Consider the following 24048-nt stretch of genomic DNA (forward strand, 5'->3'; position numbering starts at 1 on the left):
TGTCTCGCTCCTACTTTCACTCAATCACTCATGCGCGAGCGCGCACACACACACACACACACACACTTTTCCTCTGACCTCTGGCATCAACAAGGCATTTTCGCCCACAGAAATGCCTCTCACTGTATATTTCTTCTTGTCATTCCGTAAACCCTGGAGATGGTTGTGCGTGAATATCCCAGAAGTTCAGTAATTTCTGAAATACACAAACCAAGCCCATCTGGCACGAACAACCATGCCATATCAAAGTCGCTTAAATCACCTTTCTTGCCTATTCTGATTGTGACGGGGCAAGCATGCACCATCACTGCAGCCAGGTGCTGCTAATTATTGAGACTCTTGCCATGAACATTTTATGTACACTTTGGACAATTGTTTGCTTTCAGTGTTTTCTCATGTTTGGAGTTTGCATTAGGCTCTCCACAACATTCCATTTACCACTCACTTCTGCCATTGTTCTCCTGTAGTGTTCTAAGCGCGCGTTAAAACATTAAACATTACTGGGAGTTTTACAAATGCTAGCATCATCACCATTATTACAACCTCTTCCAGTTAAAAACATTTCATAACTTCATCCCATTTTGTCTCTAGTTAAAATGACCACACGAAGTACAAAAGAGTTTATTAAGCTTCAAGTTTAAAACCATTTATGTGCAAGACCAAACATTTCCACCTTACCATCTCTGTAGCACCTGGTCCGTCATCTAAAAGAGTCTGGACTGCTTCATGTTCAGAATAAAAGTCCTCCCTTCCTCCAGTTTACAGGAAGTGGACGGTATGAGCATTTTAAAATGTATAATTAGGCTGTAACATTTATATTTGCGTGGTCAAATATCAGCAATGGTGTTTTAAAACATTTATGTATTCATTTCATGTTGACATGATTGTGTTTCTCCAATTCCTGTCACGTGACTGTTTCAGTCTGTGGGGACGGCTGCTGATGATAAGACATGTGTCTTGAGCTCTCACCCAGAGGTTTTGGACTTGATTGGCTGATGTTAGCTTTGTTCATTTCCGCCTCTTGACTGCATTTAGTCATTATCTTTTTTTGTTTTGGTTATCATACCATTTTTGTTTATACATGTTTTTAAAGCCCTTTTCTTTCTAGTTTAGTTAGTGTTTACCTTTTTGGTTTGAGTGATGCCTCATGGCCTTCTTTGGGTTTCAAGAAAAATAAACAACCCATCATCTGAGAACGTGTTTGTGTCTTCCTGAGAGCTCAACAACTGCTCTAAGACTGCTGGGCTACGGTACCTTTAACACTGATGCTTAGTTTGACATGCATCAGTTCATCTTGACCATTTTTACATGCCTAAATGCATCACTTGTAGGCTTTTTAATAAAGATGCAAAATTAAGTGAAATTAATTCAAAAACATATCCGGCTATACCGCCAGGCCAGAGAAAAAGAGGAGACGCCACTCTCTCCAGCACGCTTACCAAACTGGCCCGTCCACCTCACGCATAAGAAACCCCATTCACTTCACGCAGCCCTCAGGTCAAATTGCCAGAAGGCATCTCAAGCCAGTCAGGTCTACACATCACTTCAAACGCAGCAATCTCTAACCAGAGTTAAACATGAACCACCTGCGCACGGCCCAAATTGAGTGTGCAGGATGTAAACATGCTAATTATAGCTCTATTACTGGGTGACAGAGGCGAGGGGAGAGGCGAAAGCCCAAGTCATGCACAGGTCAAGCAGGAGCAACAGGCGGTTTTTACATTGAGCCAGGTCGGGCAATTGCCCAGGGCCTCGGCCATTCAGGGGCCTCGTCGCTGCATTACGGTATTCATTTTCCTGCATTTATACATCATCCATCCATCCAAAATTGTTCTTTGCCCAGGGCCTCAGATTTCCTAAAACTGCCACTGGCTATTAGTGCATCATAACACACTGCTGATCATACTGATGTGACAGGATTTATGGATGTAAATCAAGACTGTATTTGATCACTCTCCCGCTCTCTCTCACATATACACACACTTTCCATACGATTTATTGAAGGCATGCACACGCACATATTGTCTACGTAGAAGATCTATTGAATTAATGGTGCCATATGGCAACCCAGCCTACATAAACAGCCATTTACATCCACGTCCACCATGAGTGCTCCTTGCCAGGTCCAACACCTGAGGGGATGTTATGGAAATGGCATGGCAAGGAACAGGACAAGGACAAAATACATACAGTAAGTGGCTCCTAATGGGCAAAACCAGAACAAGTGTTGGTTTCTGAAAACCCTGTGCCAAATATCTACACAGCTGAGGAATTCCATTATATCACGAACAACAGGTACAAGTCAAGAGCTTATCAATATTAGATGAAAGAACATCCTTTATACCCTGCAGCATCGCAGAATCCTCAGCCTGGTATAGGCCCACAGTGTCAGACTCACACACACTAAATCAAAGAACTGTCAGTCTGTACAGATGTTGGACAAGTATGATGATGGCATCTCATCATTACATACAAAGACCATAACTCTGGTGGTGCGATGTCATACCTCGGACTAATTGCATACAGATGACCTCAACCTCAATCATTTGATCTTTGGAGCTTGGCCTGGAACAGCAAGACCAACTACTGTGCCCTACACTTAAACAGATTCAAAATGTCCTCTCGATTCCTCATCAATGCTTACTCCAGGAACTCTTCTAAGGAGAGAGAAAGGTGGGCGTGACCCAGTCACTCCTCAGACCTGCTTGGTCTCCTTACACATGAATACTCTTCGGTGGGCCAAAGGGCATGTAGTCTCTCTCTCTCTCTCTCTCTCTCTCTCTCTCTCTCTCTCTCTCTCTCTCTCTCTCTCTCTCTCTCTCTCTCTCTCTCTCTCTCTCTCTCTCTCTCTCTCTCTCTCTCTCTCTCTCTCATGAAGAAGCTCACGGGACTAGTAAAGCAGTGAACAGAGAAATAATTGGTCAGCATGTCACTGTACCGTGCACCAACTTCTGGGAGCAGCATAGGCCTCATATGGGGTCATATGTATGGTCAAATGTAACATCTAACAATATATTCCATATGACAAATGGTTTGTGTCACATAGTTTGTGGTAGGCTATTAAAAATGAAATTACAAGATACAAGGGTCAGTCAGGGATGGGTGGAAAGGCACTTGGTCTAGTAAGACATGTGGCATGCATGGATGGGATATTCCATTGAAAGTTGAGGATGAGATCATTTCGGTAGGCCTATTAAATGAAAGGCAATGTGTGATTGCATTTCATTCATCATCATCTTAAATTGTGTTTCTTGTCCACCACCACAAGTGTGCACAGATAGTGCTGACAGCGTGGATACAATCCAACGGGTAGGCTAGATTCTCTAAAGTTTAAGCTAAGTTAAAAACAACTGGTTGATTCTATGCGCAAATGTATCGTAAAGAAGTTCAACGAAAGCAACGAGCTATGATCAGTTAGCACAGCTTTGCATTCCTGCTACATATTTGCATGGTTGTGGCACTGGGCCGAAACAAGGTTTCCCGCACCGCAATCAGACAGGCCTTCTCACTACAACGGCCCCATATCACTTCCTTATTCAGTAACTCTGTATCAGAGGTGTCGGTGACAGCGAGGGAAATGTTTCCTGCGGTTTCATCGCAATTACCACGCCAACGGACTGGGCTTAAGTTGAGCCACTGTCCAATGAACCTGGTGATTCAAAATTAAAATCAAAACGAGAGGGTGACAGAAGTTCAAAGGAGAGTAACATACCCCAGTGTGCTGATAAAGCCATTGACAGTGCCTTCCGCGTAGAGGGAAACTATGTCTCCAATGTGAAGAAAGCTGGACCTGTGATCTGACATGTTTTTCCAAATTCGGCGAGAACTCCTGGAGTCCAAAGGAAGCGCATGCAGTGATTTTCACATACACTCCTAAATAGCTTGAGTGAGCTCAAAATTACTGATACTGTAGAGTTACAGATGTCTCCAGTCCTTCGCTCAACGTCATTTCATTTCTCCTAAATGTCAACAGCAGGAATGCATTTTTTTCTGGTAAACTTTGAAAGCGAGACAAAAGTAAAAAAGAAAAAACTCGAATGGCGCTGTTGTCTGCCTGCTATCTGTCGGTTTGGCTCATGTTTTCAACTTCTTCCTGTGAGACAAACAAGCACTTTTCTCTCTTTCTCATCCACTAATGGGGGAGGAGACTACCTCGCAGCGAAGTGCCGAGCCTGCCTATCCAGCAAGATGAAGGAAGTCACGCTTCTCTTGCTGTGGCATGCAAGTGTCAGAGGCAGAGAGAGGGACCCCAATAACCTCGAGTTTGGTCTCTTAACATTTTGGATTGGCCAAGTCTATAACAAACATTTCAGTAGGCCTAATGCTGTTCAACTAGTTATAGTGAATCGTACCCGTGCGCGAGTGTCATTTTAGGTCCTACTTGAAGTTGTAACTTACAGCTTCAACGCCCTGCTGTGTAACGTGGATTATTATGTGTTGATGGTTTCTTTTACTGACCTTTTGCCATTTTACTATGCAGACAGACATGATACGCATGTTTTTAGTTGTAAAGCAGGCCCAGATACATTTTGTTTTGGGTCATCTTACTTTACCAGGCCAGTAGTGGAGAGTGTAGGCCAATAGCCTGGCCTTGCATCATAGGCAAAGTTGTTGAACCAGCGGTTGGCGTTCAAACTGCGTTGTCACCGTGCTAAACCCATTCCAGTGTGTTGCTACACAGGTTGAGAACTACACAGTGACTGAGCCAGGCCGGATTCATGGCCCAACTTATTATCCCCCATAGTGAGAGGCCCATTGGTTCTCAACCTTTTTTGAATAAACTGTATGGTGATCCTTGCATTCAACACATTGACCTCTCCTTCCCCATTCCCAACATCACACACCATAACCCCCATTATTACCACCTAAATAGCTTGCTACCATTACAGATTGACCAAAGCCTCTTATAAACACAATTTCTTCTCAAAGTAACATCAGCTGTCACCTTAAAATAGGTGAACTCAGTTAATATCCTTGCTTCAACAAGAGTCTTACACAGCTTGATACTAATAGGCCTCATTCATTACTTACTGTAGGCCAATGAAGTTCAACACTTTAAATATTTAAAGGGTGAGGGCATTCCGTTTTCAGAAATATCAGAAATATTGCTGAATGAATTGGTCAATCAGGATTGCTGGAAGGGAATTTCCATAGATGGGTGGCGTTATGGCTCTTCTTCCACCTGTCATCCTCACCTGCATCATGGGTAGAGTCCAATGGGAGTGGCTGAAGTGAAGTGGCACGTCAGTAAAGGCGAGGACAGGTTGTACATGCAAGGATTTTTGATAAGGAGCATGATTCGAAAACATGATGGTTGTGGAGGGTTCCCAGATGGTATCGTGAGGAAGAAGACAAAACGTACCAGCTGGTGAGAGTCAGTTTAGTAATTCTGGGGACAGGTTAAAGGTGCACTGTGTAGGATGGTGGTCAGAGTAGGTATTGCAACTATGCTGCTCATTTGATCTTCAACTAAATAATGAACTAATTATATTTACTAGTATGACGAAAGTACAGTGACAAAAGTACAGTAAGTTTTGCAGTTTAAAAGGCCTATTTCTGGAAATTCAAAATGGTGGAAAGATCCCCTTTTTCATGTATGAAAAGTGCAATTTTCCCACTCATAATGAAACAGTGTCAAAACTCAAGTCATCTATACTTGCTGTCTTGACACACTGCCTACTAGTTTTTTTTTTAAGCGTTCTCAGCTGTGTAGCATCTGAGCTCATACAGATTGTCATCTGCAGTCATAAAAGCTCTCCTGAAAAAGAGAAATTTAGAATCCTGTGTGCTTAAAAACTATAGGCCCATTTCAAATCTTCCTTTTATGGGTACGATTATTGAGAAAGTAGTATTTATTCATTAATTAATATAATTTTAGGGGCTTTTATGCCTTTATTTGACAGGAAGCGAATGGGACAGAGAGACAGGGGAGGATCGGGAAATGACCCCGGCCGGACTCGAACCGGGGACCACGTAGATGGGCATGCAAGCCCAAATGTGGGGGGCTTATAGCACGCTGCGCCACAGTGCCCCGAGAAAGTAGGCCTAGTCTTTAACCCAATTAATGACTACTTAGATTCAAATGGCTTTTTGTAATGAATTTCAGTCAGGTTTTTGACAGAAACATACTGAAACTGCTTTAATAAAAGTTTTTAATGACATACGACTCAATACTGAGGGGGGAACAATAATCCTTGTATTAGGGAGCCATAGGAGAGAGGGTGCTGCCATTCTCCTGGACCCTCTCACATTTTGATGGTCTGACAGCTCAGCAGTCAACAGGTCGTAGCTGCGAATCAAATCGATTTAATCATTTATCAGTTGTTGATTTGATTGGCTGCCGCTGGCGAAATTCGGTCCTCATTTGTCTATTATTAAACTTGTTTCGCTTTTGTTTCATTTGAATATCATAATACTTTTGTGATGTTCAAGGGGAACCCTCATATGGAGAGTGATGGAAGAAAGTCAATTTTCAGTCTTGCCAAAATAAGAAATCGTCTTAACAAAATAAGGATGATACTGTTTTCATATGTGATAAACACTAGAAAACTAATGTGTTTGTATGTTTGAATATGTGCCTTTAATCTGGTAAAACATACAGTAGTTGTGGTAACTTTGGGATGTTAAAATACCTAAAAGATTTTTAAAAAACCATCGGCCCATTTTAGCTGAACATGCTAAGGTAAAATGGGCCGCCCGTTGCAGGTAAATTAGGCCGTTTTTTTTCAATGGGGATATCCATTCATATTTTCACACAAAACAATGTGACCATTATTGAAGAGGAATGTGTCAGGGGAGTCCTTTTAATGAAGGTATGATATCTCTTTGGGAATATATATATTTGGGAATATATATTGTGTTAAATAGTATTTTATGGAATTAATCGGTGACCCATTTTACCTGAACACATTTTTTTTCCATACAGGAAGGCACACCTGTCACTTATACCACTGTAAATGTATAGATTTTTTACATTAATCACATGGAAGATTATACGTGACTTTATGCAATCAAACTAAAGTTATGGTAATTTATTGATGTTCTTTCTGAATTTGCCAAAAAATGGCCCAATTTACCTGAATCAAATGCACCCCTACATGTTCTAAAATGTATGAAATTGAATGCTATTACAAACATCCATTTGCCATGTTTTAGTTGCCACATGGGGGTGACAAATGACTGAAATAGGTAAAAGGCTGTGTAGAGAAAGAAAGGTGCAGCCTGGTGGTGAGAAAAGACGTTCAGGAAGATTGTCGCAGTCCATTTTGACATGCACACATACCTGTACAGTACATATACATAGGCCAACATACATGCATACATACATAGCCTACACACATACAGTGCACATCAGTAATGAGTTTTTGAAAAGATTCACAGATGCCGTGAACTTATTTTATGCAAATTTTGAAAATAACTTGTGTGTTTATTGAAATATTCACGTACATACGTATGTATATACATACAGGTAACATGGGAAACCCTTATGAAAGTTGACCATGGTTTCTCAAAGTACTCTGAACCAACCATAGTATTACTAAATCTTATTCATGTTTTTTTTTCGTAACCATGAAAACCGTGGTTCTTGACTAACCATGGATCATGATTATTCATGGTTTTCATGGCTTTTTTTCAGCATGGTTTGTGTCTATGGTTTAACCGTAGTCACAAACCATGCTAAAAAAAAACATGGAGTGTTTCATGGTCTCCCAAAAAAACATGAAAACGTGTTTGCAGTCGTGGTGTAATGGTTAGACAGTTGGACTGAAGATCACAGAGTTGCAGATTTGAATCCCAGCCTCATCTCTCCCTACACCTCCATCCATGGCTGAAGTGCCCTTGCCTTGAGCAATGCACCTAAGCCCACATTGCTCAAGGATTATCACCAATATGCGCTTTGGATAAAAAAAAAATGGCATGGTTAATTTTATAGTTGAACCATGGTCAAACCAAAAAACGTGCCGAACCATGCTCAAAAAAACATTAAATCATGGTTTAGGAGCCAAAATGAGCTTTTTGTTGATTCTCACCATTTCCCTTTTTAGGTCTTTTGTATTAGTGTATGTCTGGGTGAGTGAGTGAATGAGTGAGAGTGATCTTGGCCACAGGTGTGTCTGACCCCATCTAGAGGGAGACTGGGGTACTGGAGCCCAGCTGGAGGTGGAGTCCAAGGAGAAGGCCTTAAAGGGCAAAGGTCACAGCATCCAGTGTGGCCAGAGAGTGTTTATGGGTAGTACGAGAGAGGAATCTCGCGACTTTTTCCGGGTGGTACTGTCCACTAAGTGGCGCCATCCAGACAGCGCAGAGGAGCGCCAAGGAGCGCAGAGGCTGTTGAAATGAATGGGGTCCCATGGAGCTCAACCACGATGCTGCCATTGCTTTGGGAGAGAATTGGTATCATCGTTTCATTTTATTTTTCCAAAAGGCAGGATAGATTATCCTTTCAAACAGCACTTAGTTTGAATGTTTAAAGGCCAACTTCCGATAAAACTCAGTTTTACTCACTCCTTTCGAAGATCGGACGGTCACCCCAAGTTAAACTCACTTGCAAGGCTCTCATAGCGGTGTGTCAACTCTCCTGGCTGTGTTTCCCGGTGTTTCCCAATTTACATAAATAATGCAGAGAAACGAGCGAATCACGAAAGCCTTTCTGTGTTTCGTCACGTCGAAAGAAGGCGTTGCCCACAAAGGTTTATATCGACCCATTTATCTAAAAACATGTCGAGTAATTTTTTTCTGCTTGTTTTCAAAACAAGCAACGTCTGGTGGCCCGAAACATAGCTTAGCTTAGCTATCAGCTGATTGCTACTCTCAGGTACACACACAGCACAAAGCCTCATACATAAAGCCAACTCACTCTGGTTGCTCCGTGCCTGCAGCAAGCCTAGGGGTCGCTGTCGAAAGAGCACAGCCCTGAATGGAGCCTGCACGCCTCCACTGGCGCCCCTATAGTGCAGTACCACCAGGGGAAGTGGCGACTCTGTTTGCCATTACATTCTCTCCGAGAACTGGAGGACTGAGCCAATCAGAGACGCGTTTCTTCGAGAGCAGGAGGAGTGAGCCAATCAGAGACGCATTTCCACGAGAAACACGGAACACTCTCTCGTTTCTCCACAAGCCACCTTGCCAGCTTGCAAAAACGTCTTGAAACAAAGCAACCAGCGCGTTTTTTAAAACAGGACCAACGCGTAACACATTCAATAACATTGGGGAACACGGCAGTATTAATGAAATAACGTTGAGAGGCGATCTTTAAACTTGCTGGATCTTTGTAAAATACGTCTTTATTGTCAATATGACGTCACGAGTGGCTTCACACACTGCATTTGGATTGGTCGGCCGGCGGCATTTTTGTGATCACGACGGCCGTAAAGCAATTTTGTTAGCAAGATGCTAGCGGAGCCTGACTCGTAAATGCCAAAGCTGTAGGAAATCAGAAGGCATATAACTCCCAGGTTATTGTACATTTCATTGAAATCCACATTGGTTTCTCAGAACTTACAGTAATATTGTCAAGTTTCAGCCGACAGCGAGCACAATTGTCAGTTATTAGCGCCAGCCTTATGAGCTCTGCTGTCTCGACAGCGCTCCCTAGGTGAACTGCAGGCACGGGTTGGAGGGCGAGATTCAACACTGTATGTAAACCCACTGTGGTGTGGCTGAGAGGGCAAACAGTCCTTTGACCATGCGGGCTGTAATGGGCTGAATAGGTTATACTCACATACTCTCAGTTTATTGTCTTTATTTTTTTCTTAAGTTTAAGTTATTTGTAAACAACCAACATTTTCTGAATTAAATGGACAAACTGGAACAACTTCTCCTCATCATTCACCTGCACGCGTCAAGCCAAAATCCAACTCAGTCACCAGTAGTAGTCAACAGGAAACAAAGGAAATTAGAAAAAGCTACTACACATGGTTTACCGATTTTCGTAAGGGAATATTTTCTCCATGGAGTGAGTACACTACATACAGTCTTAAGACTGCAGATTCAACAGAAGACTTGATTTATGTATGAAGGAATGTTCAAAGTTCACGAAGAAGGGAACTCAGAAACACCTGCTTCAGGGTAAGAAAATGGTAAATGGACTGCATTTATATAGTTCCTTTCCACTGAGCATTAATTGTATGCCTCACATTCACCTATTCACACTCACACTCACACTCACACTCACACACCGGTGGCAGTGACTGCCACGCAGGGTCCCACCCTGCCACCAGGAGCAACCTGGGGTTAAGTATCGCAAGTGTAAAAAAATGGTGCTGCGTGATGCACCTGAAAAAAGGACTGTATTGAAGGGGCTGGATCAGGTATACAACAAACGCCACAGGCTGTCCGGCCAGAACAGTATGAAGATGTCCAATGAAGTCAGACACACACAGATGGGAATGCAAACCGTGAAAACCGTGGTTTTACTATAGAAAATAGAAAATACAAAACAAGACATAAGCAAATAAACATAATTGAAAATACACATAATACTATATCCAATACAATATACAATATATACAATGAGGAAACTGAGGATAGCTGCCTACAGCAGCTATCTTACCAAGGGGGAGGGGGAACATGAAGGTGCCTACAAGCAGCCATCTTAAGCAAAGTCAGAGACGCACAGCAAGCAAAGAGTAGGCTACATGAAAAGACGCTGGGACCCTGATACGTCAAAGAGAAGAGAAGAGAAGATTTGGGTCCCATGCACAGATTCCCCGTCCGAACAGTGGTCTGAGGCCTGACCTCTGTCCTGGCCCTATATACACACAGCAGCACAGCAGGAGGCCAAGCCAGGGGGTGTGCCTGTTGCCGGGGGCCCCTAGCAACACAGTCAAGGGCCAGGAGCGGAAAATCACCGGTGTACAGGTCAAGCAGAGAGGGCAGAGCAGTAGAGGGAGAGGGGAGACAGGTAGCCCACCAGCAACGGGCAGCTTGCTAAGGACAGTGAGGAGAGGCCTGACTGTTGAGGGCTCAGGGGGCTCAGCCAGGCTCACAATTCTTAACAGCAAGGACACATCAATGGGGTCAGGCAGCACGGGACTCGAATCTGCAACCTTCTGGTTACCCAACAGCTCCTGTACCACCTATACCACCATCGCCCCTTAGGCCTCATATATATTCTTGGTGTAGAATGTGCGTGATGTCAGTGGAGATGCTGGTGGCCAGTCTGAGCATACTCTTATTGCGAGCCTCCACCGCGTGGACAGCCACACGATCATGTGAAGTCCGTTCTCCAGCGAGAACGAAGATGCCGGTGTTTTGCCCTAGCTTCCTTCCAGTTCACCACGCTCAATTGCTCTCCAACCATCATCTGCCGGGGGGTGTCCACATATCGGGGAGTTCACACATATCTGCGGGCGCAGATACTGCCCGAGCTCTCAGTGGCATCCCTTACTCCCGAGCTCTCTGCATATACATTTCTAGGCCGTGGCAGTACTTCAGCACCACGGCCAGCGATCTTGCCCAATATGCCAAGTAATCTATCTCAGCTTCCTGAGTGAAGTAGTCCCTGCAGAGTAGACCCCGTGAAGCACTTTGATGATCAGTCCACCGTGTGGACAGCCACTCTCCTGCAAGAGCGGCACGATCACGAGAAGTCTGTTCTCCAGTGAGAAAGAAGATGTATGCATACATGCTTAATCCAAATTTCAGAAAGTGAAATGATTTTAGTTCTCGTTGTAGTGCAGCTAATATTGTACCGCTACTGAATGTTTATGTCACTGTAATGAAAAAATAGAATATAATCATGAGGCTACTATGTTTTTTTTCTCATCAAGCTGTTCCTGACTCTATTCCATGATTTTTAACCTTTAACCTACGTATCTGCCTACCTTATAGGCTACAGGTTACCTTTGCAATGTCTTTTTTTCTCATCACACTGTTAAGCACATTTCTGATCGCTTTGTATGGATTGTGCTATACAAATAACAAACGACATGTTTAAGTTATTATGTCAATAAACATTTTCCGATGGCTTCGCATGGGCCCTCGTGTGGTATTACCACAGATTTTTTTTTTATATAAGGAAAGGGCTGTGGTAGGTATTGCCTTCCAGTTCCAACTACCAAACCCCAGAGCCGCAGCTCTGCCAAACCTTTTCTTACACTGCCATCTAGTGTATGCTGAATAGAAGCGCACGCGCGATATTTTCAAAGAAACTTGTCCAGCTACTGGAGAAAGCTGTCTGTTTTTGACAAGGTAACTGATCTTTCAACGTCACTACCATATCATTACAGTATCACAAGTAACCACTTAACGCATGAGGTAGCCCGATACTCTGATACTTTGTACTCCTCTGTTTTTTTCTCTTTCTCTCACTCTCACTCAGAAACAGGCACAGACACACAGAAACACAGAAACACAGACACAGACACAGACACAGACACAGACACACACACACACACACACACACACACACACACACACACACACACACACACACACACACACACACACAGACAGACTGAGGGAGGATGGTGCACTGTTATGCATACACCTTGCACCTCAGTTCACTGGCTATTTAGCACACAGTGGCACTGTTACGCTCCACCCTCTCTTATTTCCAGTCACTGTCGTCAACAAACTTGGGGCTAGGCTTGGTCATTCATGTGCACATCCTATGCTCTCAACATAGGTACGTCGTTTAAGACTGCGTTTAATTTTGTAAACCATTTACGCAGACAGTGGTAAGAGTTGGCAATACATCATGAGCGTTTGGCATAGGCGGCCACAGTCCTCTTGGAGCGTCGCTGCGTGAGGGCTCAACGTTGTGTCCATGGAAGCTCACAAAACTTCTCTAACTGTGTCGGACGACTACCCACTCAAACCGCACAAACAGTGGCCGTCGGTGTCCTCGGTTGTGGCGCTTACCGTGTGAGGACTGGTAACGGAGAGAAGTCCTTGATATGTAAGTACGGGCAAAGTGAAGGCTGAGTTACTGACTAGCCTATTATAAACTGACTATTATATGCCAATGTAACAAGTTCCGTCATTTACACAACATGGGTAGCGCACTGCATCTAAATACAAGAGCATTTTGGCCCCTGTTTTTTTCACGCTTTAATGTTAAAAATGTAATGTTTTGTTTTATGTGGTGTGTGGTTTAGTGTTAAAAGGGGGGCTAATCCACTTTGATAATGCAGTCTTCGCCGTGACCTGTCCTTTGTCTCTTCCAAAGCAGGCACGATGTGACTAAAATAATTACTTATTACAATGTTACAATATTTTAGTTAGCTACTCCGTCAGTAATTTGTCTTGAACAATTGGTTTATAACAGCCTGTTGCCGAAACTCTTTGAGGTAGGCCTATAAAGAAAACCTGCATGGTACAATTGCAGGGTGTCCCAGGGAACAATGGTGACACAGACAAGGGGAACTCGGTGCACCAGGGAATTTGGATGGTGGTATCTTCATATTACAACGGTTGCTATTTATTCGTTTGTACAGTCAAACTAAACGCATGGTGATGTTAGCCTACTAACACAGCTCAGCAGAGTTCGCGGGAGTTGTTCACGACTTTCAACCTGTTCTCATTTCAGTGTGTCGTGATCATGCCATCGCCAGACTTCAACCATAACAATCCCCGGGAAAAGTCAGGTCGGTCCTTTGCAGTTTGACGAGCTGCAGCACATCTGCTTTCTGGTCTCGGATACAATGATCTTTAACTCAAGATGTCTGGGCTGATAGAAGCAGAGATAATCAAGGAAAACGGCAAGGACGTAAACGAGAAGACGTTTGATTGGAGTTACATAGAATGGCGCGAGGATGAGTCCCCAAAATGGACCAGCGCAGAGACGCAGACGGAGCCGGGGACGTTTGTGGATCAGCAAACGCAGACCAGCCACCCTTTCATCCTGCGTATGGACTTAGACCGAACCCATTCAAGACTGCGCCATTCCTCCTTGAAGGACTACTCTAATATGCCCACCCCACTCTTTCAGTTTGACAGACAGGCTCCGGCTAGGATCTCCACATCTCCTACGCTGAGAAGGATGCGAAGCACCAGGCGGATGGACATTTCCGGTCCACTGGAGGATTGTGGCCCCTATGACATGTTAGTGCGGAGTCCCCTGTCCCCATTGAACCGGCAGAAGTCCCCTCTGGCGGCCAGCATATCGCTCCCCACGGAGGGCCAGGAGCAGCAGGTCTGTCACCCGTACCCTTTAGCGAACCGTGGGAAACCGAGATCACTTAGATCAAAGACTTTGGACAATGGTGTCATTTGCAAAAGCCAAGAGGCTCCGTGCGAAGGGGAATATGACAACAGCAGCATTGAAGGAGGCACCAGTGAAGCCGAACAGGTAGGCTATAGAAAATAACTCGCACCAATCACATCTCCCATTAGTACAGTATTTCAGTGGCGTGCAACAGGTGTTTTGTTTGGGGTGGGGCTTTTCTGTACTGGTGAGGGACACTTCCTGTTCCTCTGAAGAAGAAGGAAAAAACAAACAAAACAAAAAAACAAATGACCAATTAGTACCCAAAGCAACTGTTCACAGAACAGATGACATAAATGATACCCCTGCTATAGATTTTTTTTTAAATGTTCTGTCCTACCCAGCTTGGATTTTTAAAGACCAATATTCTTGAATTGTGGCAGATGCCACCACATTCCTTTCCAATTGTGGCCGCTCTTCAGCCTCCTGCTGGGGGCCTTCACAATGAGCGCTTTTGACAGCAAGTGAATCAGCAGTTACATACACTGACAGCTTCTGGCTGAGCCCACCCTGTGCCTGCCGAGGTCTCTCCGAGAGACTCTTGGCGACCGGGCCCCACTCTCTCCCCCCCGTGCGGCCGGCAGGCACCACATAATGCCAGGGTCAGTGGCCCATCAAAAGGATAAAGGGGGGGTGAGGGGGCACTCAATGCCTCTGTGAGTTCACTGGAGCACGTATTCACCGGGACCCTTGAGATATACTATCTGACATCCCCAGTGATGTGAGAGGCTTCCAGAGGACCTTAAACACACACAATTACAGGCTGTTAAATTTTTCCCAATTGGAAGATGAATGTGTGTGACATTGATCTTGTTTTGGGTCACTGTAAAGCATTTGAGGGCCCTGAGGGGGAAGCCTGAAGTATGTGTTCTTGTGTACGAGGGAGCACGGTTCAAGGCTTAGCTCCCGCAGGCCTGGCCTATGGCATGAAATTCCCCCCTTAATGACATGTTTGCTTTTTTGTTACAGGTAAAAGAACTGTCACATAAAAGGTGAGTGGAGCAATTAATCTTCATTTACCTAATCTTCAATTAATCTTAATTAATCTTCATTTAACTTTCACATTTTTAAGTAATATTCTTATTTACCTAATGTTCAGGGGTATTCCGCAACAATGTCATTGTCTAGAATCTAGTGTGTGTTTGAATTGAACTGAATTGAGGCACAGAAGAAGTTGGGTGTTTTTTTTATGCGAGTACTGAGTGAATCATCCACTTCATTTCTTCCCTCAACCGCCTTTTACATATGGCTCACAAACAATGTTGTCAGTGACCATGCCGGCGATCACACAAACACAACTCACACAGGCAATTGCAGTTGCAATCAAGATGCAATCAGGCAGGCAGCCAACCAATCACCAATCTATCCCATTCAATGAGGAGTTTGTTTGGAAGCAGCCCATCTCGCCGCTATTGTTAAGTCCAGGCCTGAGTCTTGAGCTGTGGCCAGCAGGCAGGCCAGCCGGTAGTGCAGGCAGAGGGAGGCTGAGGTGAGGGTAAGGGCCTGGGTGAGGGTGCACCAGGGCCAGTGTTGGCAGATGGAAAAAAGTTGAACTATTAACAAAACCTCAAAATTATCGCTTTTTTGTGTTTTTTGGGAGGAAATGATCGTACACAAACGAAATGGTTGTTTTAAAGCAACTAAATTAGCTGAAATTATCGTGCGTCGTGTGTTCTGATCGTACAGAGGATAAAAGTAATGTACAAATACAATAATTACAGTACTGTACATCTGGCAACACTGATCAGGGCCCAGGCAAGAGGCCTTCATTCCCCCCATTGTTCATTGTGCTGGTGCTTTGTTAGCGCACTAAGCAGTGTGCAAGTAGAGAGTTATTAGAGTCCCATGGTTCTGACTGGACTAGACAAACTCTCATTAGCGCCACTGTCCCCATGTAGCTGAGCCAGGCTCCCTGAGAGAGGCATGCAGGCAAGCAGAGAGAGAGAGAGAGAGAGAGAGAGAGAGAGAGAGAGACAGAGAGAGAGAGAGAGAGAACTGGGTTCCCCCAAACCTTACCCCTGCCCACCCTATACCCTCCTCTCCCCCCTTACAGAGTAATTAGGCAGCTATTGTGGCTATAATTGTGCAAAGAGCTCTGTTCGCTCAGGGCTGGATATGGGCTGCAGGGGATTGGTTGAGACAGATGCGTTCCGGGGCCCATCATTATTATTTGTGCGAGGTGAGGTGCGAGACAAAGCACTCTTCTTCTACTTCCCTCGGCGGCCTCTATCAGCACTGACCTGCACAGAAGGACCATTCTAGAGCCCGCCTCACTCACTCGCACACTCACACACTCACTGGCCCTCTCGCAGGAATGCAATTTCACCATCCATGGGGATGGGATGGGATGGGATGGTCAGTGTAATTAAAAGCAATTATCGCTGACCTGATTTTTCTCTGTGGGAGCCACCGTGGCCATGGGTTTCATTTTTTTTCCACACAGAGGCCCCCTCTGCTCTGAAGTCTTTTGGTTTTAATTGAAAGGCCCCATTAACTTTTATACTTGTTAACTTTGGGGTGGATTGGTGGATGGGAGTGCGGGCGGGGATGGGGGTAGCGGGTCCTGGTGATTATGGGGACACCTGTTAGAGGGGGCAATGGGAACCTCCGTGCGACTCGGACATGTGAGAATGCCGCATGCATACACACATACACTCCTACATTGACCTCTGGGAAAGGAGGCACATCAAGACATGCACGTGTTCATATACAGTGCATCGACCCCTACAAAGGGAGGCACCGCAACACACATGCACACATACATTGACCTCTGAGAAGTGAGGGACAGTAAGTAAAAGCCAATGTCCACAGAGAGTGTGTTGTCACAGGTTGCTGAGAGATGCATGTTTGGTTCTCTGCATGGGGTTGCATAAGTAGCAGATAAAGTGGTGAACACACTCATTGCCCTGACACTGGTCAGCTAACTGAAATAAATACCATACATAGCCTACCAACTTTTTTTGCTCACTGGCCACTGTGGCTAGTAGTTTTCGCAAGACACCAGCCTTTTTGCTAGCCAGTTTTGTTGTCAGTTTTTTTTTCTCTTGGGAATATTCTTGCATTTAAAATACAAACCTTTGATGCAAATACTGTGATTTGTCACACCAACGAATAAGTTACCCACCAAAGTGGCTAGTGAGACTGAAACTGTTATTTGCCACAGCCAAGTTTTACCAGCATTTGCCTGGTTGGCAGGTGCCAATGTCAAGCCTTGGTACATACAGTCAGGGTGCGATTTGTTGGACAACCAGAAGGGGGGAAATGTTTCAGGTTTTAAGCAATATCAATGAAATTACATTGAACTGTGATAAAATCGGGTAGAAAAAGAGGCGATATCAAGACCAGAAGGGGGGACAATCCCCCCACCCCCCCCTACAAATCGCACCCTGCATACAGTACACACAAACACCTTGCACAGCTCACTCACAACCAGCACAGGTCACATACAAAACCAAGTTCCCATAGCTACTGGTACCTTCAGGCAACTCCGGTATGTGACGTGATGTACAGCAGGTGAATATGGGGACAGGACAGGAGGAGTGTTTGTCATTATAGTAATGATGATGAATATCCTCTTTGTCAAAAGGTTGAGAGAGTAAATCAACTGAGGAGCGTTAGAGGAAACAGAAATTAAGACCTTGACAACAAACGGCTCTCACATTGACTAGATTTCTGAGAAGAATCAAGATTCTGTATTGTGAATGTAATATCTAAAGGTGAATAACAAGCACATCGTATCATATTTGATATGGAAATGCAGCACACAGCCTTTCCAATCATGAGAGTTACATGTCTGATACATACTGTCATCACCCACCAACTTTAACTAACAAAAGTTTTGCAGTAAAGTCTTGGTGTTCGGGTATCCTCTTTGAATCTGATCCATGTTGTTACATGGTTAAGGAAGTCCGACCTACCACATGCTGTTACAGTTCTGTTTTAGCCAATGTATTCCCTATACGTCATCTAGTTAGTAAAATCACCTGCAAGAGCAGACTGAATGCATGGCAGAACTTATTCCAGTTTGTCTGCTTTTGCATTGTTACCATATCGTTATTCACAGAATCATGTGCTACTGAAATTAATTTGGAACTGGAACCTAAATGGCATCACTGTCAGAAAACAAACAAACAAACAAAAAACAGTTGAAAAAGGGAAGCAATCTGGCCTCAGACTGCTGGTCAAAAGCCACACGTGGAAGAGTTAATTATTGAATTGACTGTGACCGACTTAAAACCGCACTGCTGCCCTTAGTTCTGCTTTGGGCCATTCAACTTCTCCCTTTTTTTTACATGGGGCACATGTAACCTGTAGTGTAACATGGCAGAGGACTGTGATCATAGTTCAGGGATTGTGACACTTTGTCTGCAGTAAAAAGGGGACAACTTGTTCCTGCCTTGTTTTCTTCTACACGTTTCACCCAGCAGCAGCAAATGGTGTGTAGCAGTGTGCTGCTGTCCAGAACTCATTAGCATGCAAGAAATGTAGACAAACCAGCATGTAGTGAGAGCACTGTATGAGTACGAGTGGAAGAGTGTTCCCATTACATTTGCTATTGAGAGATCTTGTCTTGGTGGCAAACAAAAGCTATGACCATGCTATGACCTGTTTGTTGGAGAAGTGAAGAGAAGTCCCAGTTTGAACAGTGAAGCAAAGCATGACAAAAACCAGCCTGACCAGTCAGTTGTTTATTTTCTTTTCTTTTTTCTTCTTTTTTTTTTTGGTAACTGCCCTGCCTTTTTGTTGTCTCTGGTTCTTTGGTCCATTTTGCTCGCCAAGCCTTGAAGGTTATAGCCTTGACTCTGCCAGCTGTGTCACACACTGCACAGAAGCGGAGCATGCAAGGAGAGGGTGAGGCAGTCTCAAAAGTTCACTACAAATAAAGAACTCTTTTCCAAAACGCATTGCCTAATTTAACAGTATAGCCATATTAAGCATACCAATGGAAGTCTATGGTACAAAATAAAACATCATCAAATGTTTCAATTTTTTTAATGGATGGAAAAGAGCTCTTGAAATGCTGGCAGTCAGTTGATTCGCTTTCCATGTCAGCCATTAGACCGTCCAAGTCAACTGCAGTTGTTTTGTCTTCCATTTGCCGAGCATGACTCACCCTGTCCTGCCGTCCTGTCCCAGCGTATCAGATAAAGGCCATGAGGAGCACATGAGTGAGTGGTGCCCTTTATAATCAAAGCCCTTTAAATTTGCATGGTGGCCTGAATTTGCATGTGTGTGGCACTCGCCCTGCGAGCTGATCAGCTTCCACGGCAACCTTAGCGGCGGCAGGGATGGAAACGGGCGGAGTAACAACGTCGTGCTAGGTGCAGCTTTACATAGTGACGGGGGGAAAGCACACAAACTCAGTGTCCCCAAAATCCCCAATGGAGTACGAACTCAAAGAAAAGAGAAAGGTAAATGGAGGAAGGTAAAGAGCAGGGCTTCGACTTTGGCAATGTGCTGTGATGGAAACAGGTGGAGACACTATGCAAGGTTGGCTTTAATGATGGGATAGAGTACTGTGTACACACAAACTCACAAAGTCCCAAAGGGAGACAGGAGAAGAGCTTTGGCTTGTTTGATATGTGATAAAAAAAACAGGTTGAAACATGACATGCAATGTGTGGCTTTATTGGTGGGGAAAAATAACTCATTTCGCCCCAAATGGCGAAAGGGAGTAGGGAGGAAAGAGAACAGCTTTGGCTCTGGCTTATGAGATGGAAAAGGCAGAAACTGATGTAGATGAGAAAGGCTTGAGTGACGAGAAAAAAACTCACACAAACCAGTTAAGTCCCAGAGAGAGAGAAAAGGGCTTGTGTGATATGTGATCAGGGCTGGATTTAGGCTCCATTTACATTCATTCATTTCACTACTTCATCGTGTCGGAGTCTTACACACAAACGTTCTGTCCTGTCAATGAAAACCCACTCTGTTTACAAAGAAACGCGGATTGGCTGATTCGCTAGTCTGTGCTAGTTGAAGTGAAGCACTCCTGTTTGTTAATCTTCCCAGCACTCAAGTCACCTGACCAATGATACCAGCCCAGCGAATCAGGGAGGAGTACATCATAGTAATGTTGTCCAACCAGGACGAGTAGCTAGCTAGAGCTCTGCACTGCGGATCCTCGTTTTTCACCGTTTCTCAATGCAAAATCAGAATTGTATTTGAACGTGGGCTCTGGCGTCTTTGAATCCTTCCACCTATGAAGTTGTTTTCCAGTATTTTAATGTAAATGGACAGTGCATCCGTGATAGAAACGATATAAAATCAGATTGCGTAATGTAAACTATAAGATGTGCTGGGGCCTCTTGCTTCAGGATGCTGCGGCCTCCCCGAAAGGCACATTTCTTAACAAAATTACATAGACAGTGTTATAATTACGAGCTAGGATTTTTGTTTTTGTTTTGGCCAGTTGGGGGCCCCTGGCATGTGAGGTCCCCTAGGCTGTGCCCATACCTAGCCTGTGCATTAATCCAACCCTGCGTGTGATGTGTAGGTGGGATCGAAACCGGTTGGGGGAAAAAAGATGTGCAAGGGGCCACAGGCTTTAGTGACCAGGAAAGAGCACACACAAACTCACAAACCCTGAAGGGAAAAAGGAGAAGAGAGAAGGGCTGGGCTTGGGTTTGGGCCATGGAAACAAGCAGAAAACGATGTGCAAGGTGCAGCAGGCTTGAGTGACGGGAAAGAGCACACAAACTCACAAAGCTCCAAAGGGAGAAGGGCTGGGCTGGGCTTTGACTCTGGCTTGACTGTTCTTAACCAGCTTCTTCCCATTGTTCTTCACCAATGTGGAAGGATGGTATATTAGAGAGAGAGAGAGACAGAGAGAGAGAGAGAGATACAGAGACAGAGAGAGAGAGAGAGAGAGAGAGAGAGAGAGAGAGAGAGAGAGACTTTGTGTGGGAAAGAGAAAGATAGAGAGAAGGAGAAAGAGACAGAGGCGTATGCAGAGACCAAGAAAGAGAATGGGAAAAAGAGAGCGTGTGTGTGTGAGAGAAAGGGAGAGAGAGAGAGAGAAAGTGTGTGTGTGTGTGTGTGTGTGTGTGTGTGTGTGTGTGTGTGTGTGTGTGTGTGTGTGTGAGAGAGAGAGAGAGAGAGGAGAGGGGAGAGGAGAGAGAGAGGAGAGAGAAGTGTGTGTGAGAGAGAGAGAGAGAGAGAGAGAGAGAGAGAGAGAGAGAGAGAGAGAGAGAGAGAGAGAGAGAGAGAGAGGTGCGTACCAAGGGAGAAAGAGAGTATGAAAGACACAAGAGTTTGTTTTCTCTCCTCTCTCTTGTTTGGGTACACGCCCCATTAACCCAGCACCCTAAACCCCCATGATAGACTAACTCTGACCTTACTAGTGACTCACTCAGCTGGGGGCATCCTGACCAATGTCCAAAAGCAAACACTGGCGCCAGCAATCGATTCCCTCTGAAAAAGTGTTATCACAAGCAGCGTCCTGACCCGTCTGGCCCTCCTCACTAACGCCAAGGCAGGCATCTCAGCAATGTTGCTAATGTCGACTCACAAGATGGAATTCTTTTATTTCCTGCTAAGCTGCTGGGCCAGAGTGTTGGGCCGTTGGATTGTTTTGTTCCCATTTCTTTTTTGCTGTCTTTTCTTTTCTTTTCTTTTCTTTCTTTCTTTCTTTCTTTCTTTCTTTCTTTCTTTCTTTCTTTCTTTCTTTCTTTCGTTCTTTATTTCTTTCTTTCTTCTTTCTTTCTGCCCGTCTCTAAGAAGGTTAGCATGTGAGCTTGGGAGACCTATAACTGTAGGCTTAATTCACTGGCTTCTCCAACAACAGCAGCAGCACAAAGTGTGCAGATGAGGTTGCATAACACCACATGGAGAAATGCTATTTGCACTGATCATAAATCTTTCTATTGTATTGTACTGCTCACCTCTGGAATGAAACAGTTACGATTTGCATGTGCAACACAAGCATGGGGGAACAGGACATTTTATCTTGTGCAAAGAGAAAGTAGGCATGCAAATACGGTACAGTACTACGGTGCTGTTGACAGGCTGACAATGCGGTTGTTTATCTTCTCCGTGACAATGAGATTACTCGATATTCTGACTTCACCTTGTTCCTGACATCAGCATCGAGATAATCTATCTAGGGCAAGGCGGTGCAACTTTCTGTCTGAAGCCCATTTCATACACAAGGATCATAATCACAATCACAACAGCTCATAATTGAATGATCTTTTGGAGGATGTTGCGGGTTTTGAACAAAGAATGTTGACTTGAGGTGGGTGCAGCCCTAGCAAACTCTGGGCCACAACAAAAGGTCCATGGGAACTATAACATAGACACATTTGTCAAAAGGAGGTGACTGTACTGAACATGTTCGCAGGATTGCTTACGGTTTGTCCTGTGTGTGTGCGTGTGTGCGTGTGTGTGTGTACTTGAGAGAGAGAGAGAGAGAGAGAGAGAGAGAGAGAGAGAGAGAGAGAGAGAGAGAGAGAGAGAGAGAGAGAGAGAGAGAGAGAGTAGAGTATGTGTCACTGTATGTGAGTGTGATAGTGATTGTGATGGTGTATGTGTCAAAAGCCCAAAGGCCCAGAACATTCTGTGCTCTGTGTTGTTGCCATACTCATACTCTGCTCACCACCCACCTCTCTCTCTCTCTCTCTCTCTCTCTCTCTCTCTCTCTCTCTCTCTCTCTCTCTCTCTCTCTCTCTCTCTCTCTCTCTCTCTCTCTCTCTCTCTCTCTCTCTCTCTCTATCTCCTGATCTAGTGTCATGTAAATGATTGAGTTGATTCATGGTTTTGTCCATAAATGCGTTAAAAGTAAGTCTCTCTCTCTCTCTCTCTCTCTCTCTCTCTCTCTCTCTCTCTCTCTCTCTCTCTCTCTCTCTCTCTCTCTCTCTCTCTCTCTCTCTCTCTCTCTCTCCCCCGTGTTCCCAGGCTCCAGGAGCGTCGTCGTAGCTCGGTGGTGGTGAGTCTGCCTGGCCTGGACATGTCTCCAGGGGACCTCTTTGTGTCCAATGGCGCCGCGGACATTCTAAACCACTCCACCTTCTCAGGTGTGTGTGTGTGTGTGTGTGTGTGTGTGTGTGTGTGTGTGTGTGTGTGTGTGTGTGTGTGTGTGTGTGTGTGTGTGTGTGTGTGTGTGTGTGTGTGTGTGTGTGTGTGTGATGGTGGGTGCGCACGTGTGTGTTTGTGTGTGTGAGTGTGCATGCAACACGTGTGTGTGTGTGTGTGTGTTCCCACAACGTGTGTGTGTTTGTATATTTGTGTTTGTGTGTGTGTTTTTTTGTGTGTGTGTGTGGGTGTGGGTGTGTGTGTGTGTTCCCACAACGTGTGTATGTTTGTATATTTGTGTTTGTGTGTGTGTGTCTGTGCCTGTGTCCGTGCGTGCGTGCGTGTGTGCGTACATGCATGCATGCGTGTATTTGGTACAGTGTAAGGCAGCCCTGAGGGTGTCCTAGCTCTGGTGTCACTGAGGGCCTTTCCAGAGCAGGGCCCAACAAGAGAGCAGGCCTCTCTCCAGTTACAGCTGCAGCTATCGCTGTCTGACTCTGACCTGCCTGTTTGTTCCAGGAGATGAACAACAATTCCAAGATATGCCTGTCGCGTGCCCTTGCACTTGGCTTTAAAACAGGCACACAGACACAGACACACACCGCGCACACACGCACACACACACACACACACACACAAACACACACACACACACATACACGCAGACACATACACACACACACACACACACACACACACACACACACACACACACACACACACACACACACTAGGGTGCATCAAATGCCCCCTATGAAAAAATATTGCCTTGGCCCTATAGTAAAAATGTTCTACACCCAGTAAAAACACACTGTGTAAAATATTTTGAA

The 24048-nt window shown here is 44.7% G+C and overlaps 2 protein-coding genes across 8 annotated transcripts in view; one reads left to right on the forward strand and one right to left on the reverse strand.

Moving 5' to 3' along the window:
• The window catches only part of itpr2 (inositol 1,4,5-trisphosphate receptor, type 2), a 212954-nt gene extending 208835 nt beyond the window's left edge, over nucleotides 1-4119 (reverse strand). For all 6 annotated transcript variants that reach the window (XM_063196410.1, XM_063196406.1, XM_063196408.1 and 3 more), the window contains exon 1: nucleotides 3713-4119. In XM_063196410.1, coding sequence (XP_063052480.1) covers nucleotides 3713-3804 — 92 coding nt within the window. In that variant the 5' untranslated portion in view covers nucleotides 3805-4119. The remainder of the gene's footprint in view (nucleotides 1-3712) is intronic.
• Nucleotides 4120-12577: 8458 nt separating this feature from the next.
• plekhg7 (pleckstrin homology domain containing, family G (with RhoGef domain) member 7) overlaps nucleotides 12578-24048 on the forward strand; it is a 46661-nt gene continuing 35190 nt past the window's right edge. For both annotated transcript variants that reach the window (XM_063196411.1, XM_063196412.1), the window contains exons 1-4: nucleotides 12578-12901; nucleotides 13532-14293; nucleotides 15179-15201; nucleotides 23102-23220. In XM_063196411.1, the coding sequence (XP_063052481.1) occupies nucleotides 13664-14293; nucleotides 15179-15201; nucleotides 23102-23220 (772 nt within the window). In that variant the 5' untranslated portion in view covers nucleotides 12578-12901; nucleotides 13532-13663. The remainder of the gene's footprint in view (nucleotides 12902-13531; nucleotides 14294-15178; nucleotides 15202-23101; nucleotides 23221-24048) is intronic.

Source organism: Engraulis encrasicolus, chromosome 4 (assembly GCF_034702125.1).
Source record: "Engraulis encrasicolus isolate BLACKSEA-1 chromosome 4, IST_EnEncr_1.0, whole genome shotgun sequence".
Taxonomy (NCBI): domain Eukaryota; kingdom Metazoa; phylum Chordata; class Actinopteri; order Clupeiformes; family Engraulidae; genus Engraulis; species Engraulis encrasicolus.